General features: G+C 37.7%; 2 protein-coding genes across 3 annotated transcripts; both read left to right on the plus strand.

Moving 5' to 3' along the window:
- Positions 1-9,442: 9,442 nt before the first annotated feature.
- LOC144637934 (uncharacterized) lies at positions 9,443-13,647 on the plus strand. The gene is made up of 2 exons (XM_078497021.1): positions 9,443-9,621; positions 12,705-13,647. The coding sequence occupies exon 2, from the start codon at positions 12,708-12,710 to the stop codon at positions 13,218-13,220; it is 513 nt and encodes a 170-aa protein (XP_078353147.1). The 5' UTR covers positions 9,443-9,621; positions 12,705-12,707; the 3' UTR covers positions 13,221-13,647.
- Positions 13,648-14,843: 1,196 nt separating this feature from the next.
- Positions 14,844-17,291, plus strand: LOC144637904 (uncharacterized). 2 transcript variants are annotated; one of them, XM_078496994.1, is made up of 2 exons: positions 14,844-15,090; positions 16,204-17,291. In XM_078496994.1, the coding sequence occupies exon 2, from the start codon at positions 16,216-16,218 to the stop codon at positions 16,735-16,737; it is 522 nt and encodes a 173-aa protein (XP_078353120.1). In that variant the 5' UTR covers positions 14,844-15,090; positions 16,204-16,215; the 3' UTR covers positions 16,738-17,291. The 2 variants fall into 2 exon arrangements, with proteins under 2 accessions (XP_078353120.1, XP_078353119.1); XM_078496993.1 differs by lacking the exon at positions 14,844-15,090 and adding an exon at positions 15,986-16,124.
- The last annotated feature ends 223 nt before the right edge of the window (positions 17,292-17,514 follow it).

Below are 17,514 nucleotides of genomic sequence, written 5' to 3' on the forward strand. Positions count from 1 at the left end.
AAGATGGCAGATGCGTCTGCCGAACATGCATGTATATAAAACTTAACAGTGTCGGGGTTTTTTTCCTTGAAATTCATATCATCACTGCTATTATCCAGACCTAATGTAATAAAATTTTTCTTAATTCGAAATTTTGTAATAATTTGTTAATAATAAGAAAAATGCACCTTTACTTTGCTTTATTTTCTTCACAGTGATTTTAAAGCGCTTGTGATACAATGTCGTATTTGTGGCCGCTACGAGGATTTTTCTCATAAGTTCGCGGTCAGCTTTAATAACGGATACTTTTCTGTTAAAATAACTTCAAACTTGTTCGATTTTCATTTTTCTTTGTTTTAGGATTATGGTAATAAATCTGAAACAACAGAAAATACAAATCAAACTACTTTGCAATCCGATTTTGACCTGAAAAATGCATTTTGAACTATAACACTTAACAAAAGTGATGTTTAAAACAAGACGTTTGCGTGAAAGACTTTGTTTTACAAGAACTAAGAAAACCGTTCAAAAGACATTGCAGAAATTGTTCACGCCAAGAACAATTATGCATTCTTTGCTTTTGGATCCTTTTGCGTCTTTCGGTGAGAAAAGAAAGAGGATATTACCAAACGAAAAACGACAAAATTGATCAGAAAAACAAAATCACTACTAAGCTACAAAAAGAAGTAATATAAAAAAATGCAACATTACCTTAAGAGATCTTCTTTGTCCTGAAAGAACTCTTGGGACTGAATGCGAGAGACTGAGAGCTTAGGATAATACGTGGCCGGTGATACAATATTCTCGAAAAAGAGGTGGGTTGTTCTAAATGTGACAGGTAAATATTGATTGGTAAGTAATCACCAATGATGAAACTGAAAAAGTAGAGAAGTGGTCGCAAGTCAAATACTCGGGAAAAAGATTTTCCGAGTTCCCCAACGGGAGTCAAAAGCAAACCCACGACCTTCCAGAAATACCGGTTGGACGCTCTAACCACTGAGCTGTAGGGGACTCGTGGTGATCGAAGTCATATTTTATGTGTGACACATGTCCTGCTAAATGCAAGGCTCAAATATGTCCAAATGATAAACGTGAATAAATAATAAGTGAGATGGTGACTTGGATAAAGTGAAAATAAGTGGAGAAGTGGTCGCAAGTCAAATCACCAATGATGTTTCAAAGCATTGAATTTGCATATAGAGGTTGAAATTTTAAAGAGTTCTTGCAGCAAAATGAACGAGACAGATTGTGAATCATTAAAAAAAAAATCGAAAAAGAAGTCGAAACAGCTGTGATGACAGCCTCAAAGGCTCGTGTTTTTACAGCTTTAGTTCAAGTTTTTTTAATGGAATTTATTTAACCTAGCTATCTCAAAAAGGCCAATTGTTTCTAGTTTGCTTTTTGTAACCTACTTGATCTTCCTTATACGAGACTATCCCTGATATTTTACGCTAATTATTGTTACAGTGGAACCCCGCTTTACGGACAACCGCTTTTAAAATACGGACCCCGGTATTAAGCGAAAAGCTTAACTGAAGAAAAGAGAGTTGATGGGATCAAGTAAATAAAATCACCTTTAATTAAACTTTCTGTGGGCTTTTCCTCTCCAGCGTGATGTCTACTTATTAAAACTTGCAAAATGACCATAATCAACTAGTACACAAGTGAAAAAAACTGAAAAAGGTCAAAAAATGGTCAGAACTACAGTCAGAGCTGTCAGAACTTCTGTCAACTTATGCTACGACACAATCGATCAATCAATCAAACTTTTTAGTGGCTAGAATTTTTTTACGGTAAACATTTTTTACGGCTGACGGTTAAAATTTTTCAATTTTTAGGCCTAACGGCTAAAATTTTTGGCTGTTTTACGGCTAACGGCTAACCCCATTACACCGTGTTAAAACAGCTGTGTTTTTGGGCTTCTTTGAAAGAAAACGTTTTGCCGAGAAAAAGGTCACGAAGCAGAAGAGTTCATTCAAGACAAAGAAAATATTTTACTATAAGGTAATGTTGCTTTTTTGGTCGTTCCTTTCTCCTATAGATTACAGTCCGACCTCTATTAAGCGGCCACCCTCGGGACTTTGAAAAGTGGCCGCTTTATAGAGGTTGGCCGCTTAATAGAGGTACAATATAAATTGGACAGGAATGGCAAAAAACATGATTTTATTGACTCTATATATAGCAAAATGCTTTTAAAAAGTTAACATATATGAAGATAAATCCAAAATTCATTGTTACAAAACATCAAGTGCATTTCCAGCCCATGCATAGTTCTAGTTCTAACACAGAGGGCACGTAGTTGAAATGTATACTATTTCTTCGGGATAATAATGTACAAAAAATAAGCAAAACATCGTTGACAAGTTTCTTAGGCCTTTTTGCATCAACAGTTGGTACGTGAAATAATTTAGCTCAAGATATTTCACGGACGATATATATCATCTGTCACCATTTCGCTTGGAAAGATAATTTGCTGGCCGCTTAATGGAGGTAAAAACCATATAAATAATACACTTGCGACAGCAAAAAGGTGGCCGCGGCCGCTTAATAGAGGTGGCCATTGAATAGAGGTATCAAATACAGCAGTTTAGTGACAAATAAATCGGGACTATGGAAAGTGGCCGCTTAATGGAGGGTGGCCGCTTAATAGGTGGCCGCTTAATAGAGGTCGGACTGTAGTTGTGATTTTGTTTGTCTTTAATATGTATTTGTCATTTTTCGCGCGGAAATATTTTCTTTCTTTTCTAACCGAAAGACACAGGTGCAAAAGACAAAAATAAAATCAAACTGGAACTAGTTTGACGAAATCATTTGAATCTAAATCATTTTAAACTAAATAGCTGCCACTGGCATGGCAAGGGATGGGAAGGTGTCCCAGTACAGTGCCTGTATAAAAATATGATATACATTGATTTCTTTAAACTTACATTTCTAAAATAATTAAAGGATGTAAGCTAACGATGCCCTGCCGTAACTTTTATTTTATTTTTCGACTTTGAAGGATATGATATGTTAGAAGAGGTGTAGTCACGTATTTAATTACCCATACTTCAGTTCTGTTAATGTTCCAGCGAACTTCGACTCGTTCTCATTCGCCAATTAAATTGGCCAGCGATCCGCGGCATGCATCGCCTGCTCAGTTTGACCATAGCTGGTAGCCACGTAATTTTGGGGTTTTTCATTTTACTGGCGATCAAATTAAACTCGAGGCGAAGAGCGATAAAATCGCTCAGAGTGACGCTTGCTTAAAGAAGTCACACACCCAAGCCGAAAAAAGGTTTGGTGTTACATTGTAATAATGACAAGATGCAACAAAACCTATTTTGCGCTAGAGTACTGACGTTTTGATAAAGATGAAAATTTCATTTGTCACGACAAGAAAAAACGTGAGTCCCCGACAGGATTCGAATCAATGATCTGAGAGACTCTTGGTGAGCTTGGCCATTTACTACCTTATTACATGAAATTTTCGCGACACGTTAATTTCGCGATTTTGAGGTGCGCATATTTCGCGACACTTAAATTTCGCGATTTTGCGAAAATTTTGTATTTTGAATCACTTTAATTTCGCGTTTCTGAGTAAGACACAATTTACATTTCCTTGGTAATATTATTTAACATGCCCTTGAATTACATAAAACGACTTCATCAAAGGATCAATAACTTCAAAATTAACAAAAACGCAAATGACGGACTAAATCTCGGCAAAAGCAACAACAGAGTAGTTCTCACCCTGTCTTCAAGTAGGTCATGCTTGTACATACATGAATAATTGTTCTTGAGTCAATTCGGACGACAACATTCATTCACATTGATTTTAGTGGTACTAAACTTATTATTTCTTGATAATTGGCATAATGTGAGTCACTTAATTTTCGCGTCATGTTATGTTCGCGACACTTATTGTTCGCGTCACTTTACTTTCGCGATTTTTTTGAAATCGCTAAATTCGCGAAATAAACGTGTCGCGAAAATTTCATGTAATAAGGTAGGTTTATCTGCGACACGCGTCCTGCATACTGCTAGGGTCAGTAATGTCGAAAGCACCGTGTGTGTAATAAATAATGAAAGATAATAAGTTTTAAGCTCGGTGAAAAAAATGATAAAGATGAAATGTTCATTTGTCACGAGCGTAGGACAAAGAAAAAATCTGTTCGACGGGTTAAAAACATGTGTTAGGTTCACTTAATGCTATGGGCATCACAGCGGACAAAATTACGGAGAAGAGAGGGGGACGACGATATAGTGTAGTAGCAGGGCCCAACTGTGTTGTAAGAATTATCCGTACACGAAAAAGGCCAGCATGCATAACTTAATTCCTTCATGGGAAAGTTGCCAATTCTTGATTTGCGCAAGTCTCCACGGCCCAAAGATGGAACCTTTTTTTGAGCTCCATCTTTGAACGATTAAAAATTAAATTACCAAGAGTTTTGGCCGAAAAAAAAAAAACACTATGCTATACTTTAGAAAGCTCGATTGGCTAGAACGGAGTTTCACTCTTACAAGGTAATATGATTCCTTTATTTTAACGCAATTATTTGTAAAGCAAAATGAAATAAGGTTGGGGGGTTTTGCTAACTAACACAAAGAATGTTTGCCCTCAAGAGAAGCGAAACCGCAGTATTTTTACAGCTTTCGTTCGAGCTGTCTAAATTGATTAAACTCAAGCTTATTATCCAAAAAGTGAAAAAAGTAACGATAATTTTAGAGACAAAAAAGAAAAGGTGATTTTATTTACTTGATCCCCATTCTGTAGTTTTCATGCCTGGATACCAAACTCTTAAATTAACGCGAGTGGAAGGGCAAAATTGATCATTTATCTTTTTATATAATGATCTTCATTAACAAATTATTACGAAATTACAAATTAAGAAAACGTAAATACGAGAAGAGAGTTGAAAAAATTTGACGAAACTCGAGGTGTTTGGATAGCCGATGAAACACTTGTTAATATGTTAAAACAGCCACAAAAGGAAAGATACGAATTTCATCACAGTAAAAGAATCTGCCTGTCAGTTCTATAAAAAACAAATAGAGCTAGTGCTGTCTTGTCTTCCGTGCTTGAATTTGAAGTTGGTTTAATTCAACAGGGACGAAAACAATCGTCACTACCATAGCACGACCCCGATCGTTCTGCATGTACGTCGTTTACACTGAAAGCGCTTTCAAAATTAGCGCCATTCATGCTCTGGTTCTTTCCGCTTCGACGTTTTCTTCGATCGCTTGAGTCTGCCGTTTATTGTTTTTAGCACGATCGTTAAATAAAAACGCAGGCACGTTTTGAAGAAGCAATTATTATAGAATGGACTAACTAAGCTAAACTAAACGATAAACTAATTGACTACCGAAACTAAAATAACTCAACGAAAAACTAAATGAGATCAGACAAGCAAAGAATTCGCGCTTCGGTATCCGGATAACGCCTGTTCTATTCTCTTTCGCTTCTGATCAGCCGAAAAGAACACACTTCTATTTTAAGTTAAGACGCAAACAAAAACGACACAGAGTAAGAACAGAGGGAGCCGCCAAATAAGCGAAGAATCCGCGCGGCGGTATCGACAACGCCTGTCTCTTTCGCTCTCTTCCCGCCCCGCTCCCCCCGCGCGCTCGCTTCGTTTGCTTTTTTGCGTTGAAAAATCGAGAGGCTGTGGACAGTCTAGAGAATAATCGGTCACGAGACATCTGTCTCACGTTTTTGGTGCTTTCTGAAGACAGCGCTTATTTATAACTTGGAAAAAGGTCAAGAAATGAAATATTGAAATAAAATGTGAAGTTCAAGCTAAAGAGATATGGTAAAGAAATTGGTCATTGCTTTTATTCATGTGGTGGCTCCTAAAGGAGCCGTTTGTATATATTATCGCTGGCTACTTCTCAGAAGCTCTGGGCTTTGCCCAAGTTAGCCTTATCCTCTCCTTTGGCTTTCTCTGTTGCTGCTTGCTTCTCTCTCGGTAGAAAGACACCTTCAGTACCGTTGTGCTGTAAACTACCTCTCGCTTTACACCTTCACAAGCGACCGGAGCTTCATCGCCACCTTGACAGCGTAAGCACTGTGAGTGATCAAAAAATACTTTCTTTCTCTCCAAGAGAGCAACTTCTACCGGCTTGTGCAACTGGATACGGCAAGTTGTGGAAGTTCGGAAAGTATTTGATGACCACCCCGCTGGCATTACGCTGTCAAGTTCAGCGACCGGTACGAAAAACCTAATATTCCCGTACGCTGGTAATGGGATAGAAGCGGATGGTAGTCTAGAGAACAAGGTCTCGAAGGTTTCTCTAGCCATTGGCATGCTGACGGACGCATTTCTGGCAATACTGCTTTTGGGAGCTGTCTTCAAGTTAAGCTTTTGGGCGATAAGCACTGCCAAGGTCTGTAACATGTTAGGCGATTCTTGAGGATTAACACAGCCATTGGTGTCGGTTGGTTTGTCGAGGACCTTTGATTCTTCGTGAGACTTACTCATCTTTCTGTTGATGTAGAGTGATGCTGTCTGATAAATTACGGCTGCTTTATACCTTAAGCTTATTAAGCATTCAGCGTCCTTTGTCCCTTGTTGACGCGTTTGAGTAGTTTTCATGAATAAGCTAATTAACTAAAGAAACAGCTCACCGGTTCTTTGTTACCGGCGGTAAACCGCCGAAGTGTAATCCGTCGCGCGTGAGAAAAATTCTCTGGTACCCAGGTATGTTTTTATGTTTAAGGCGGACGGCTAGGCTCCCTTGCGGGCGGTGCAATGCCTGCCGACCTCACAGCCTGCTCCTCCTCCGGAGTGGAGGGACCACATAAAATACGAACGGGCATAAAATTTATATAAGTTTAGACGCGCGACTCTTTTGGCCTTTTTGAGTTTAATTAAGTGGCTTCTGAGCCAATTTTTTTGTCACTGAAGGCGGACAATAGGTGTGACAAAACCGGTATCCAAGCTTCGGTAGCAGGCAGAGACAATAGAATGACTCGAACAAAAGGTGTGACAAAAAAGTTTTCAGCCTGCGTGGCCGGCATTCAAAGGGGAAAGGGAAGGGAGTTCGAGCGCGAGGAGAGAGCGCGAAGCGCGATCGGAGAAGTGGGGAGGGGGACGCCTGCAATAACACTATTCTTCTTATCGTTTTTTACGTCCAGATTCTGAACGCAAAAATCGTGATTGGTAAGAATTTGTAGAGTGTTAAAATTGATTGTTCTTCTTGGTCAGTTCAGTATGTCCTCTCTTTTTCCCCTTTGAACGCCTGCCGCGCAGGCTAAAAACTTTACGTTTATAAAGAATCATTTCAGTCCGTTTACTTTACTTTTTATTCTGAGCGCTCAGAATGCGCTCAAAAGTATAGTTTAGTAAAGGGTAAAAATGTTTTGTATATGACTTAGTCTAGCTTCAGTAGCAGGGGGAGACAATAGAATGACTCGAACAGAAGGTGTGTGCAAAAACTCAGTGCGTTTCAGTGCTTTGCTTTTTATTCTGAGCGCTCAGAATGAGCTCAAAAGTATAATTCAGTGAATAATAATAATAATAATAATAATCTTTTATTAGGATGCCTTCATTCACTATACAGTGGTTTTCAGAAAGGTCCTAACTAAGATTAAAAATACTTAATAAGACTATATACAATAAAACGAAAAATACCTAAGAATTAAAAACTATTATTAAAAACTAACTTGAATACAAAAGAAAGAATTAACTAAAAAACCTACTTAGAACGCTACGCTTAAAATTTACAAAATCAAGTGCATTTCTAGTGTCTCTCTCTAGGTTATTCCAGTCTTTCAGAGAGTGATAACACACTCTCTGCTTTCCCCAAAAGCAGAGGGAAAATAAAACCATGAGTTTTGGCCGAAAAAGGCAACTAAAACAAGGCAACTTTAGTTTTACTCCCCTTACAAGAATGTTTAAGAGTCCAATTTACTGTACGCATTTGGTTTATTACGGTTGTGTGGTTGTGTTAACTGTAGCACAAAGATATGTGTTCCCTCAAGAGAAGCGAAACCGCTGTAGGTTCACAGCTTTCATTCGAGCTGTCTAAATAGATTAAACTCATGTTAAAATAAAGTGATTCCGAAAATAATTTTGATGTGTGCCAGTTTGCACAGCTTATTATATCCAAAAAGTAAAAAAAAAAATGATTTCCAGAGAGAAAAAATGAAAAATCAGTTTAATTTTTAATTGCTCAACAATGTGTCATTTGAGCTCAAAAGTTGTTCCAATTTTAGGGAAGATTTGCCCGAATCAAGAATTGACAAATTCCCCATGAAGGAAAAATATGCATGCGGACACTTTTTCGTGTACGGATAATTCTTGAACCTAGTAAATGGCCTAGCTCAACAAGAGTCTTTCAGGTCATTAATTCGAATTCTGTTGGGGGATTAGGTTTTTTTTCTTTGACCCACGCTCGTAACAAATGAACATTTCATTTCGGCAATACTTCCGTACTTCAGTTCAAAAGAGGTTTTTTGCGTCTTGTCATTATTAACACTAAACTTTTTTTTCGGCTTGGGTGTGTGACTTCTTTAAGCTAGCGGCGCTATGAGAGATTTTATCCCTCATCACCGCGAATTTAATCGCCAGTGGGGCAGGGCGAATTGTAGAAATACGCGAGCGAAGCGAGCCGAGCGGGACCTGGGGTAGAGAAAGGGCTCGCTTCGTTTGCCGATTTATTTCAAGCTGCTCAGCTCCACTTCGGAGCCTGTTCGCAGGCTAGTAAGAATTAAAGGCGGCAGAATTACGTGGCTGCCTGCTACGGACACACTGAGTAGGCAATGCCGTGGATCGTTTGTGAATTTAGTTGGAGAATGAGAACGAGTCGAAGCTCGCTGGAATATTTACAGAAAAAAGTATGGGTAATTGAATACATGTCATTGCATGTACTTGACTATACCGTTTCTAACATATGTATATCCTTCAAAGTCGAGAAGTTAACGCTTCGGCAAAGCATCCTTTATTTATATTCTTTTCATATTTCGGAAATCTAATTTTCCGGAAATTATTGGGCGTCGTATTCTAACACACACTCTGTACGATTTACGTACTTTCAAGTGTTCTGGCCGAAAGGTAAAACCTTCGTTGTGAGGCAGTAGAATATTAACCAGTGTATTAAAAATATTAGACTAAGATAAATTTGTCTTCATTCCAGTCGCCTGCTCGTGAAATGTACGTAAAATTTATGCTCAGTAATGTTTTACCCATTTCAAGTTAACGACCACACCCAATATGGCGAGAGTTCAGGCTTGGCGGGAAACAGGTTTATATAACGCATCTATTACAAAAAACAGGCTTAAAATTTAACTAAATCAAGTCCTTTACCTCTATACATCTTCTTAGCATACTAAGAAATACTCCTTCATGTGTTTTGCTGCTTGAAAAGGCTAATAATTTTCCGGAAAAAACGAGTAAAAGGCCTCACTCCCTTGCATCAAAATTTCCGAGTACTGCTGTATCAATGGATAGTGCGCGCGGGCTCAACATCCCAGACGTGTGACGTCACCTGAAGGTCTGGAATAACTCACAATCCACACAAGCAAATTGTTTGCCGATACGCAAGGTCGAACATTAAATCAAATCCTTCTACAGTTCTAAAATCTTCATCTGAAGAGATCCGTAGTTGAGAGAAGCTCAAACCTCGAATCTAAGCCGCTTACAGGAGCGTTTAAGTGAAAAGGTAAGGGTATTTTTGCCCATTTATTCACATTGTTTACAACACATCTGTAACCTGATTCGCGGTTGATTTCATATTGAATTCATGGCTTTCAATGGTTATGTCGATCTTGCTATGTCCCTTTACCAATGCGATAAGTCAGACCATGTTACATTTGCGCAAGAAAGGTTATTTTTCAATTTCTTACTTATTTTATTCGGAGATCAACCAAAATTTGATGTAATTCTGAAGCAATATTGGTCTTTAAATAGCATAATTCCATATGCAGATTGGTCATTCCGTCGTATTTGCTTCATCACGATCTGTGTTTCAGTTACCAGGAATAAAGTGTTGTTTGCTTCGAAACTACCCTCCAGTATACATCTAGCGTAACAGAATGTTGTTCTGAGAGAATAGATTTTATTTGTTACCGGTTCTGCTTGTTGTAATCGGTTTTGAAAGAGACATCATTCCTCGAATAGCTAATTGTATTAGAAGTTAACTTTGGCCTTTTAATTTATGATATTATAAAGTCACGCTACGCGCGCTCACACACACGCAAGCGAGTTTCTCTACGTTAACTGTAAGTAAGCCCTTTTAAATTTCTGTTAATATTTCGAATGGTTTTGTTTACTTTTCAAATTGCTTTTAATGGGTTTCTTAATGCATTTAATTTTTTTTCTTACTTCGAAGTCATAATTTAAACCATTCTTTGGGCTAACATTTAAATTAATGACCCTCATCACCAAACCCCATCAAACGCTAGTAGCAGAGATTTTAATTAATACTCTTTTTCTGTCGGAAAGCTTGCTTTGCTTAGCAATTTTTCAATGTGTAGTTTGTATTGTAAGCTAGTTTAAATAAACTCAATGAAATCGATGGAAATTACAAATGGGCTTACATCGTGTGGTCGGCTATAGGTCACGCAATGATCGAAGTCAAATAAATTTTTTTGGCTACAAACGGACCAAAATGTAAAGATGATGCAATGAAACAAGAGAAAAACAGAAAAGACGTTTTAAGGAGTAATAATAGATTGGGGATGCTCAAAACAAAGAAAATCGGATAAAAATTCAAATGGATTGAAGAATTACTTTCTTTAACTTGATTTTCTGATCCACATTTTTGTAAGAAAACGTTCCTGATCCAATATTAGATTCAGGGTGTGGCATGTTGTCACACTTGGCTCGTTTTATTTGAAGTAATGTCGATCTATTTAAAACCCGAAAATAAGCCAAAAAACATTAATATACATCTACTGTTTCTTCAGCATGTTCTACCTGGTCGACAAAATAATACAAAAAGAATAAAAAATTCTCAAACTTTGCCAGAATGCAGGTCTAGTGAACTATTGTGCTTACTTAAAAAAAAGACTCTTCTTTTCGGCGGACGGCGACGATGACGGTTTGAGGGTGAATACAACACATGACTTCAAAATCACCTACAAAAGAACAAAAAGAACAAAATTCAAACAATTGAAATATCATTGAAAAGACAAAATATTGCTTAACAATATAAATGGTTATATGAACATTTTGACTGCAAATATAATACTCCGGGATTTTTTCGGTTTATTTTGCCGATTTCAGCACCGCAAAAAATGGAACTTGACATTGGAAAAACTCAACTTGGTACATGGCGCAGTGCTATAAAAAATATAACCCAGCGAAGGAGCAGCGTTTCTTCCCTCAAATAGGCAATACAATTTTTAGGCTACTAAAACAACGAAATTTGTCAGCCCGAAATTCAAGTGAAACCGAGCTCCAAAATAGCTATTATGTCTCACCGTATTTCCATCTATAAAATGGCAAAATTGACCACTGAATCGTGGTCTTTTGTTATGAAAATACAAACCAACGAAAGAGCAACTTTTCTTGAAGTAAATGTAAAACTATTTTTGGGCTACATAGGCAACATAATTTGAGAGCTCTATACGCAAGTGCTACGGAGTAAAAAAGAAAAAAAGAACATTCATTTGAAATCGCGTGAAACATCTTCGAAGCTAAGGCCAAGATACTCAGCGCCGAAGCACTTGGGGATTGGGAAGGGGGGGGGGGGGGGGGGGGGTAAAGTGGAAAAGTTTTGGTGGGGGTGTACTGCTCTTATTTTTGTCATATTTGCCGTGCTGAAATCGGCAAAATAAACCGAAAATAAAAATCACGAAAATAACTTTTTGCCAAGAATTTTTTTCTGAGTTCTTTCTCTCCACACATCAATCCATTATTATTTATTTATTTACTCTGAGAGTACTACGTGACTGCGTGATGCAGTTAAATGTGTGTGTTCATTGACATAATGTGACTTGCGCGATGCAGTCGTTGTGTCACCCACAAATGACCACTGCTCACCATTAGAGTTCTCAGTAGCTCAGTGGTTAGAGCGTCCGACTAGTGTACGGAAGGTCGTGGGTTCGAGTCCCATCTGTGAACTCAGAATTTTTTTCTGAGTTCTTTCTCTCCACACATCAATCCATTATTATTTATTTAATAACTTTTTGCAGTCAAATTGTTCGTGAGTCAATATGTCGTCTTGTCATTATTGTTTGAATGTATTATTTGAGGGTGATTGCATTGCACCCCTTGGAAACAGATGCCAGATCTGTCAAACCGTCGTCGTCGCCCTTCGCCTCAAGGAAAAAAACTGATTGAACTTTATTGTTCCACTAGACCTCCATTTAGGCCAAGATTGAATTTTTTTTTCTTTTACACGCTTTCGGGCGATATTTGCTAACGGCTGCTGTCGAGATCTCAAGTTGTTGCCTTTTTAAGCGATGCAAAAACTGTCATCAAAACGTAGCAAACCACAAAATAACAGTTTACGAAGGTTAGAAAATACCAAAGAGGCTAAAATTAACCAACAAGGAACAAGGATGCTTAATATTGCGGAAGATTAACACGGATTATGGATAATTAGAACTTGAAGTTTAAACGGAAATACGCTAGCAGGGAAAGTGGAAACCCCCTACGCATCTTTAGTATATCAAGATTTAAGCATAATGAGTACGTAGAAATGAGCGAAGTCTGTAGTCTTTACTTTAAACTTAGACAAGCGACACCAAAATGAAGAAACTTAACAAACTTAATATTTTGATCAAATATTTCTTACAGGTCATGGGGAACGATACGTCAAAAAAAGGAAAAGAAAAAACTGCACCTCCAAGAATTATCCCGAAAGGACGCAACGACATAAAACGTATTCGCTTGCTTGTACTGCACGCGGAGTCGAATCCACCGAGCGAAGTTGTAGATCATTTCTGTGATGCCCTGAACGCATTTAAGCCACCGGGAAGTTTGGAAATTAAGCAACGCGATGTAAAGGTGTTGAAATTGGCCAGCTCGAAATCTCTCTCAGATTCTCGCTATGCGGAAATTAAGCAGTGGATCTCAGAGTGGCTGAACCAAAATGGCATTGTCCTCATCTGTTTGCTGTCGATTCAAGATTTACAGCCTTTCGCAGACGACATTATTTTACAGGGAGGAAAGATCGTAGCGTTCTCGTTTGGTAAAGCTCCTACAACCTGGAAGGATTGCGTTTCTCTAAATGTGGACCTCAATGCTGTGGAGAGCCCGAGAGATTTCGAAGGTCCGTTAGAAGAGCTTGTTGCCACTGTCAAAGCAGAGTGAACTTAGAAGAGAAAATGTTTTTCTTCTGATCAGTTCTAGAACCCAAACTGCCAGTAAAGAGACTAGATAACGAGCATATGTTGACATATCATTTAAACTACAATAAAAAACAAATGTAGATTAAAATACGAGGTATATAATTGAAACACGAACTCTAGCGCTAGCTGTTAAAACAATAACAAAAACACACGTTTCGTTTACCTTCACAAAAATATTTTAATACTGGTAATTAGTAATTTCAATAACTGAACGTTTATGTTACACATATTTCCTAGCGTACTATAGCTACAGTATATAAATAGTAGTACTTATTTAATACCCTCATTGTATACATTGTAACCTGACTTATTTTTTAAACAGTTCTTCACGAAACATTGCATTTTCGCAGTTGTAAATGATAACATTAAACAGAAAGACTTTGCCAAGATCTTTTTCTATTGGACTGTAATCTTCTTTTTGAACCATTCAAGACAAAAAAATTTCCGGTTGTTAACTTGAAATTAAGTTTTGAATCCCGAGTACCCTATTTAACCTAGACCTTAATAACTATACGGACGAAAAAGCAGCGATTTAACTCGAAATTTGTTTTAAGGCCAAATCTAAAAAAATTTCCTTTTAGTTAGCAGCAAGGAAATGCGGAACCACGGGAGGAATTTGGTGGAATGTAAATCCGGGACCTCTTTGGACCTTTTTTGACTTTCATTCATTTCATTTCCTTAGTTTGATTTGCACCGAATTTCCTAATTTTTAACTGTGCAGTATTGGAATCAAAAGGTTGATTTTGGTTTCATTGCATTTGGCCGTTTTCGCACTAGAGACGGACAAATCGTCTGAGACGGACAAATCGTCTTAGTGTGAAAACGGTACGGACACGATTTTGGACGAACAAGTCGTCTGAATTTGTCCGTCGATTTGGCCGTCTAGGAAGACGATTTTTCGAGGACGACTTGGTCGTCTAGACGGACAAGTGGTCTAAAAGCCGTCTTAAATTCACAGTAGACGAAAAAATCGTAAGACGACTTGTCCGTCTAGACGATTTGTTCATCTTAAAGTGTGAAAACGGCCATTTTCTAGATCAAGGATATGGCTTAATTGAAGCTAAGTTATGCATTTAGGCTTTCAAAAAAAAAAACAACAAAAAAAAGAAGACCACGTTTTAGACGTGATTTAGCACGCGCGTGGCTATATTGATTGCGTCGCGTGTCAAGTTCATTGTCTTGCAAATCTGAATAAATACAAACACAATAAACAATTGAAGTCCAGGAAAAATTTTTTGTTTAAGCATGTTCAGTAAGAAACTACAACAAAGATGAATCTCTTTGCGTACAGTGCGTTAATTTACTGGAGTAAACAAATAGTTGATTAGCAAATAATAGAGTCACCCAGCTGCGTTTTAAATGATTTCACCGAACAATGCGAGTTGGTGTTTTACCCTCAGCAACCATACAAGAAATTGAAAAGGGAATTATTTTCAATAACTGGTATTTCCGTTTGCTTAGGGATTCTAGTGTAGTATGGAATGGCTTTATTGTGTTTTAGCGTGGTCTTATTTTCATGGAAAAGCTTTGTTCACAAGCAACCCGAAATGTCTTGATAGGTCGCCTGTAGGCTATAGCTAACCAGAAAACCAGTGAAACTGAAGGAATTCGTCTACAGCGCGGACAAGTTAGCAAAGCTAGACTTATCGCTACGAGCACTGAGCGGCGTTGTAAGAGCTGATGGTACCCTAGCCGACGCGCAGCCGGGCTTTCATTGGTACGAGTTAAAGACAGGAATTGCGCGAAATAATTTCACCCCGTCTTTTCCAGAAGAAAGTTAGGACCTGGCTTGCTTCAAAGGATTCAACTTATTTTGAGCCTGAACGTTACAGGTAAGCTTGCCGATTCTGTTTAGCCCTAAAGGCTAAGAAAAATCTTTCTTCATTAACGAAAGTCAACACTTCATGTGTCCAGTCTATTTTTAAAGCAAATCCTTCAGTCGCAGTTTTTTCTGTTTTGCCAAGTTTTTCATTTCTGACCGCAACTTATCTGCTTTTTAAAAACGTAACTTTACAAGAATCGTTTCAAAATGAAACATCTGGTAAAGAAACAATCATACATGTACATGCGAGATATTTTCGTTCCAATGTATTTTTAACCTCGATCGAGAAAGCGTTGCATTTATTATAGGTCATGATGTCGAACTTATCAGTCATTTGGCGAGAAGATAATGCTTTTTAATTTTCTCGAAACATTTTGTGTCGTGATTTTTAATTACTGGCCGAACCTATCAACACAGAGCGGAATACATAAAGGTATTTTCTACTGATTTACTTTCATCCCTTTCAGCGAATTTTGGTGAACGTTTACTGTGAACCGTATTCTACACGAGATAGACAAAAGTGGACCTATTTTTTAATAGACCCTTGGCGTTAAAAATGAAATTATTTCTATGTAGACAAAGTCTGAGTGATTTAAAAGTCCGATATCATTTTTATCAGACCCATCCATGATTAAATACAAATTAAAAGTCTGCAAGTAACGGCAGGTGTAAAGATGTCATCTAAATCAAATGAAATAACTTTTAAATGAAATACTTGGATTTAAAAATTGTGATTTTTAATATACAACTTCCTACAAATAATTTCAAAGCACGACACTAAGAGCAGTAAAACAACAATCAAGAAAAAAATATAATAAATATTGTCGATTCCAAATTTAAATTTTTAGACAAATCCGTCCTATTTGTCAAATGAGACACCAGAAAGTCCTTTATTTCTTTACATATGCTAATTTAATGTTATTCTTACGTGGCGAGTCGAAATGAAAACAACACTCAATAATTCACGTTTTTCAGCAGTACAAATGACTTGAAATGCGCTAAGTTAGAAACTGAAGCAGAGGATTTCACTTTAAAAATTGAAAGGTATTGATTTTAGCGCTATCGGTCAGCGCTCCGATGTTGTATCAGTATATTCATTCATTGTTTTATTATTTTCTTTTAGTTTCTTTCAAGCATGGGAAACGATTCTACGAAGACGAAATCGACCAAAGCGCAGAAACCCGTTTCTGCCGTGGCTAGTAGCAAGACCGCGGATAACACCAAAAATGTCCTTTTCCTATACAAGCCTTCAGCAGAGAGCTCAAGCGACATAATGGACTATTTTTACGATGTTCTAAATCAAGTAAAGCCTGCTGGCTGTGTAGCGATTTCAAGTTCAAACGCTGTAAATTTATCAGAACACGACGTTCAACATGTCAAGGACCGAACTTCGCAATGGCTGATGTCTCGTAATAATGTTGTTCTTCTGTGCATATCGACAGATCAAGCTGATCAAATTCCCCGCGAAGCTTTTGTGGATGAGAGCGGAAAACTGCCGAGTAAAATATTCCCTCTGTGTTTTGGAAGCGAAATCCCTCAGCAATGGCCTGAATGTTACGCCCTTGGTTTAGCGAACCCAGAGAAAATAGAGCGACCAAATGATTTTGAGGGGGATGGATTAGATACGCTTGTAGCCGCAATCAGAGGAGTTGAGTGAAGCCAGAAAAGAAACATAGCTACCAGCTTGACTTTAAGCCGAACTTGTTAATGATAAAATGGAATAATTTTGGCGGTACGGATTTCACCGAACTGAAAGAATTGGGGATTTTTACTTTCTATATGCGAGCTAAGGCTTTTTTGTTTTGACTCATATGAATAGAGACCGATGTTATTTTTAAAGGTAGGTAATGCGGCGATTTTAATATTTTATTAATGTAAGGTAAATTTAGGACATTTTTCAGAACATGCGTAAATCATGGCTAACCATTTAGCTTTTAACTTTTTAATACTTGTATCTTCCCTTGGTCTAACTTTTTTATAACAAATTTTGGTAGGAAAGTAATGAGATTTAAATACTAGTATGTCTTATCGTTTCAAAAAGGAAGAGTTGAGTCGTTACTGAAAGAACTTCTCCCAAACGAATAACAAAATTTGTTTAACAAACAGTCAGTTGAAAGCATTGATTATATTTGCTATTAGTCCGATGCACAATGAAGCTGCTGTAAATTAAATTATTAGAAAACATTTAATCGGAAATATATAGTGTGCTGAAATGTTTACTATCTGTCTTGTCATTTGTTTATAAAATTGTCAAAGACACAAGGGGTGGGGAGATCATAGTTCGGAGCTGGGGAGAGTCGAAAGAGATCCCTCAGTTTTTTTTTCTCTCCACGAGATTTCGTGCACGTGTTCTTTCTTTAGCGAAAAGCTATTGCTTCATCAGTTTACTCTTTTGTCATGTGCTTCTTGTCCGTTACGTTTATCCTAGACGGGA

This window comes from Oculina patagonica, chromosome 14 (assembly GCF_052425735.1).
Source record: "Oculina patagonica isolate OP01 chromosome 14, crgOcupat, whole genome shotgun sequence".
Taxonomy (NCBI): domain Eukaryota; kingdom Metazoa; phylum Cnidaria; class Anthozoa; order Scleractinia; family Oculinidae; genus Oculina; species Oculina patagonica.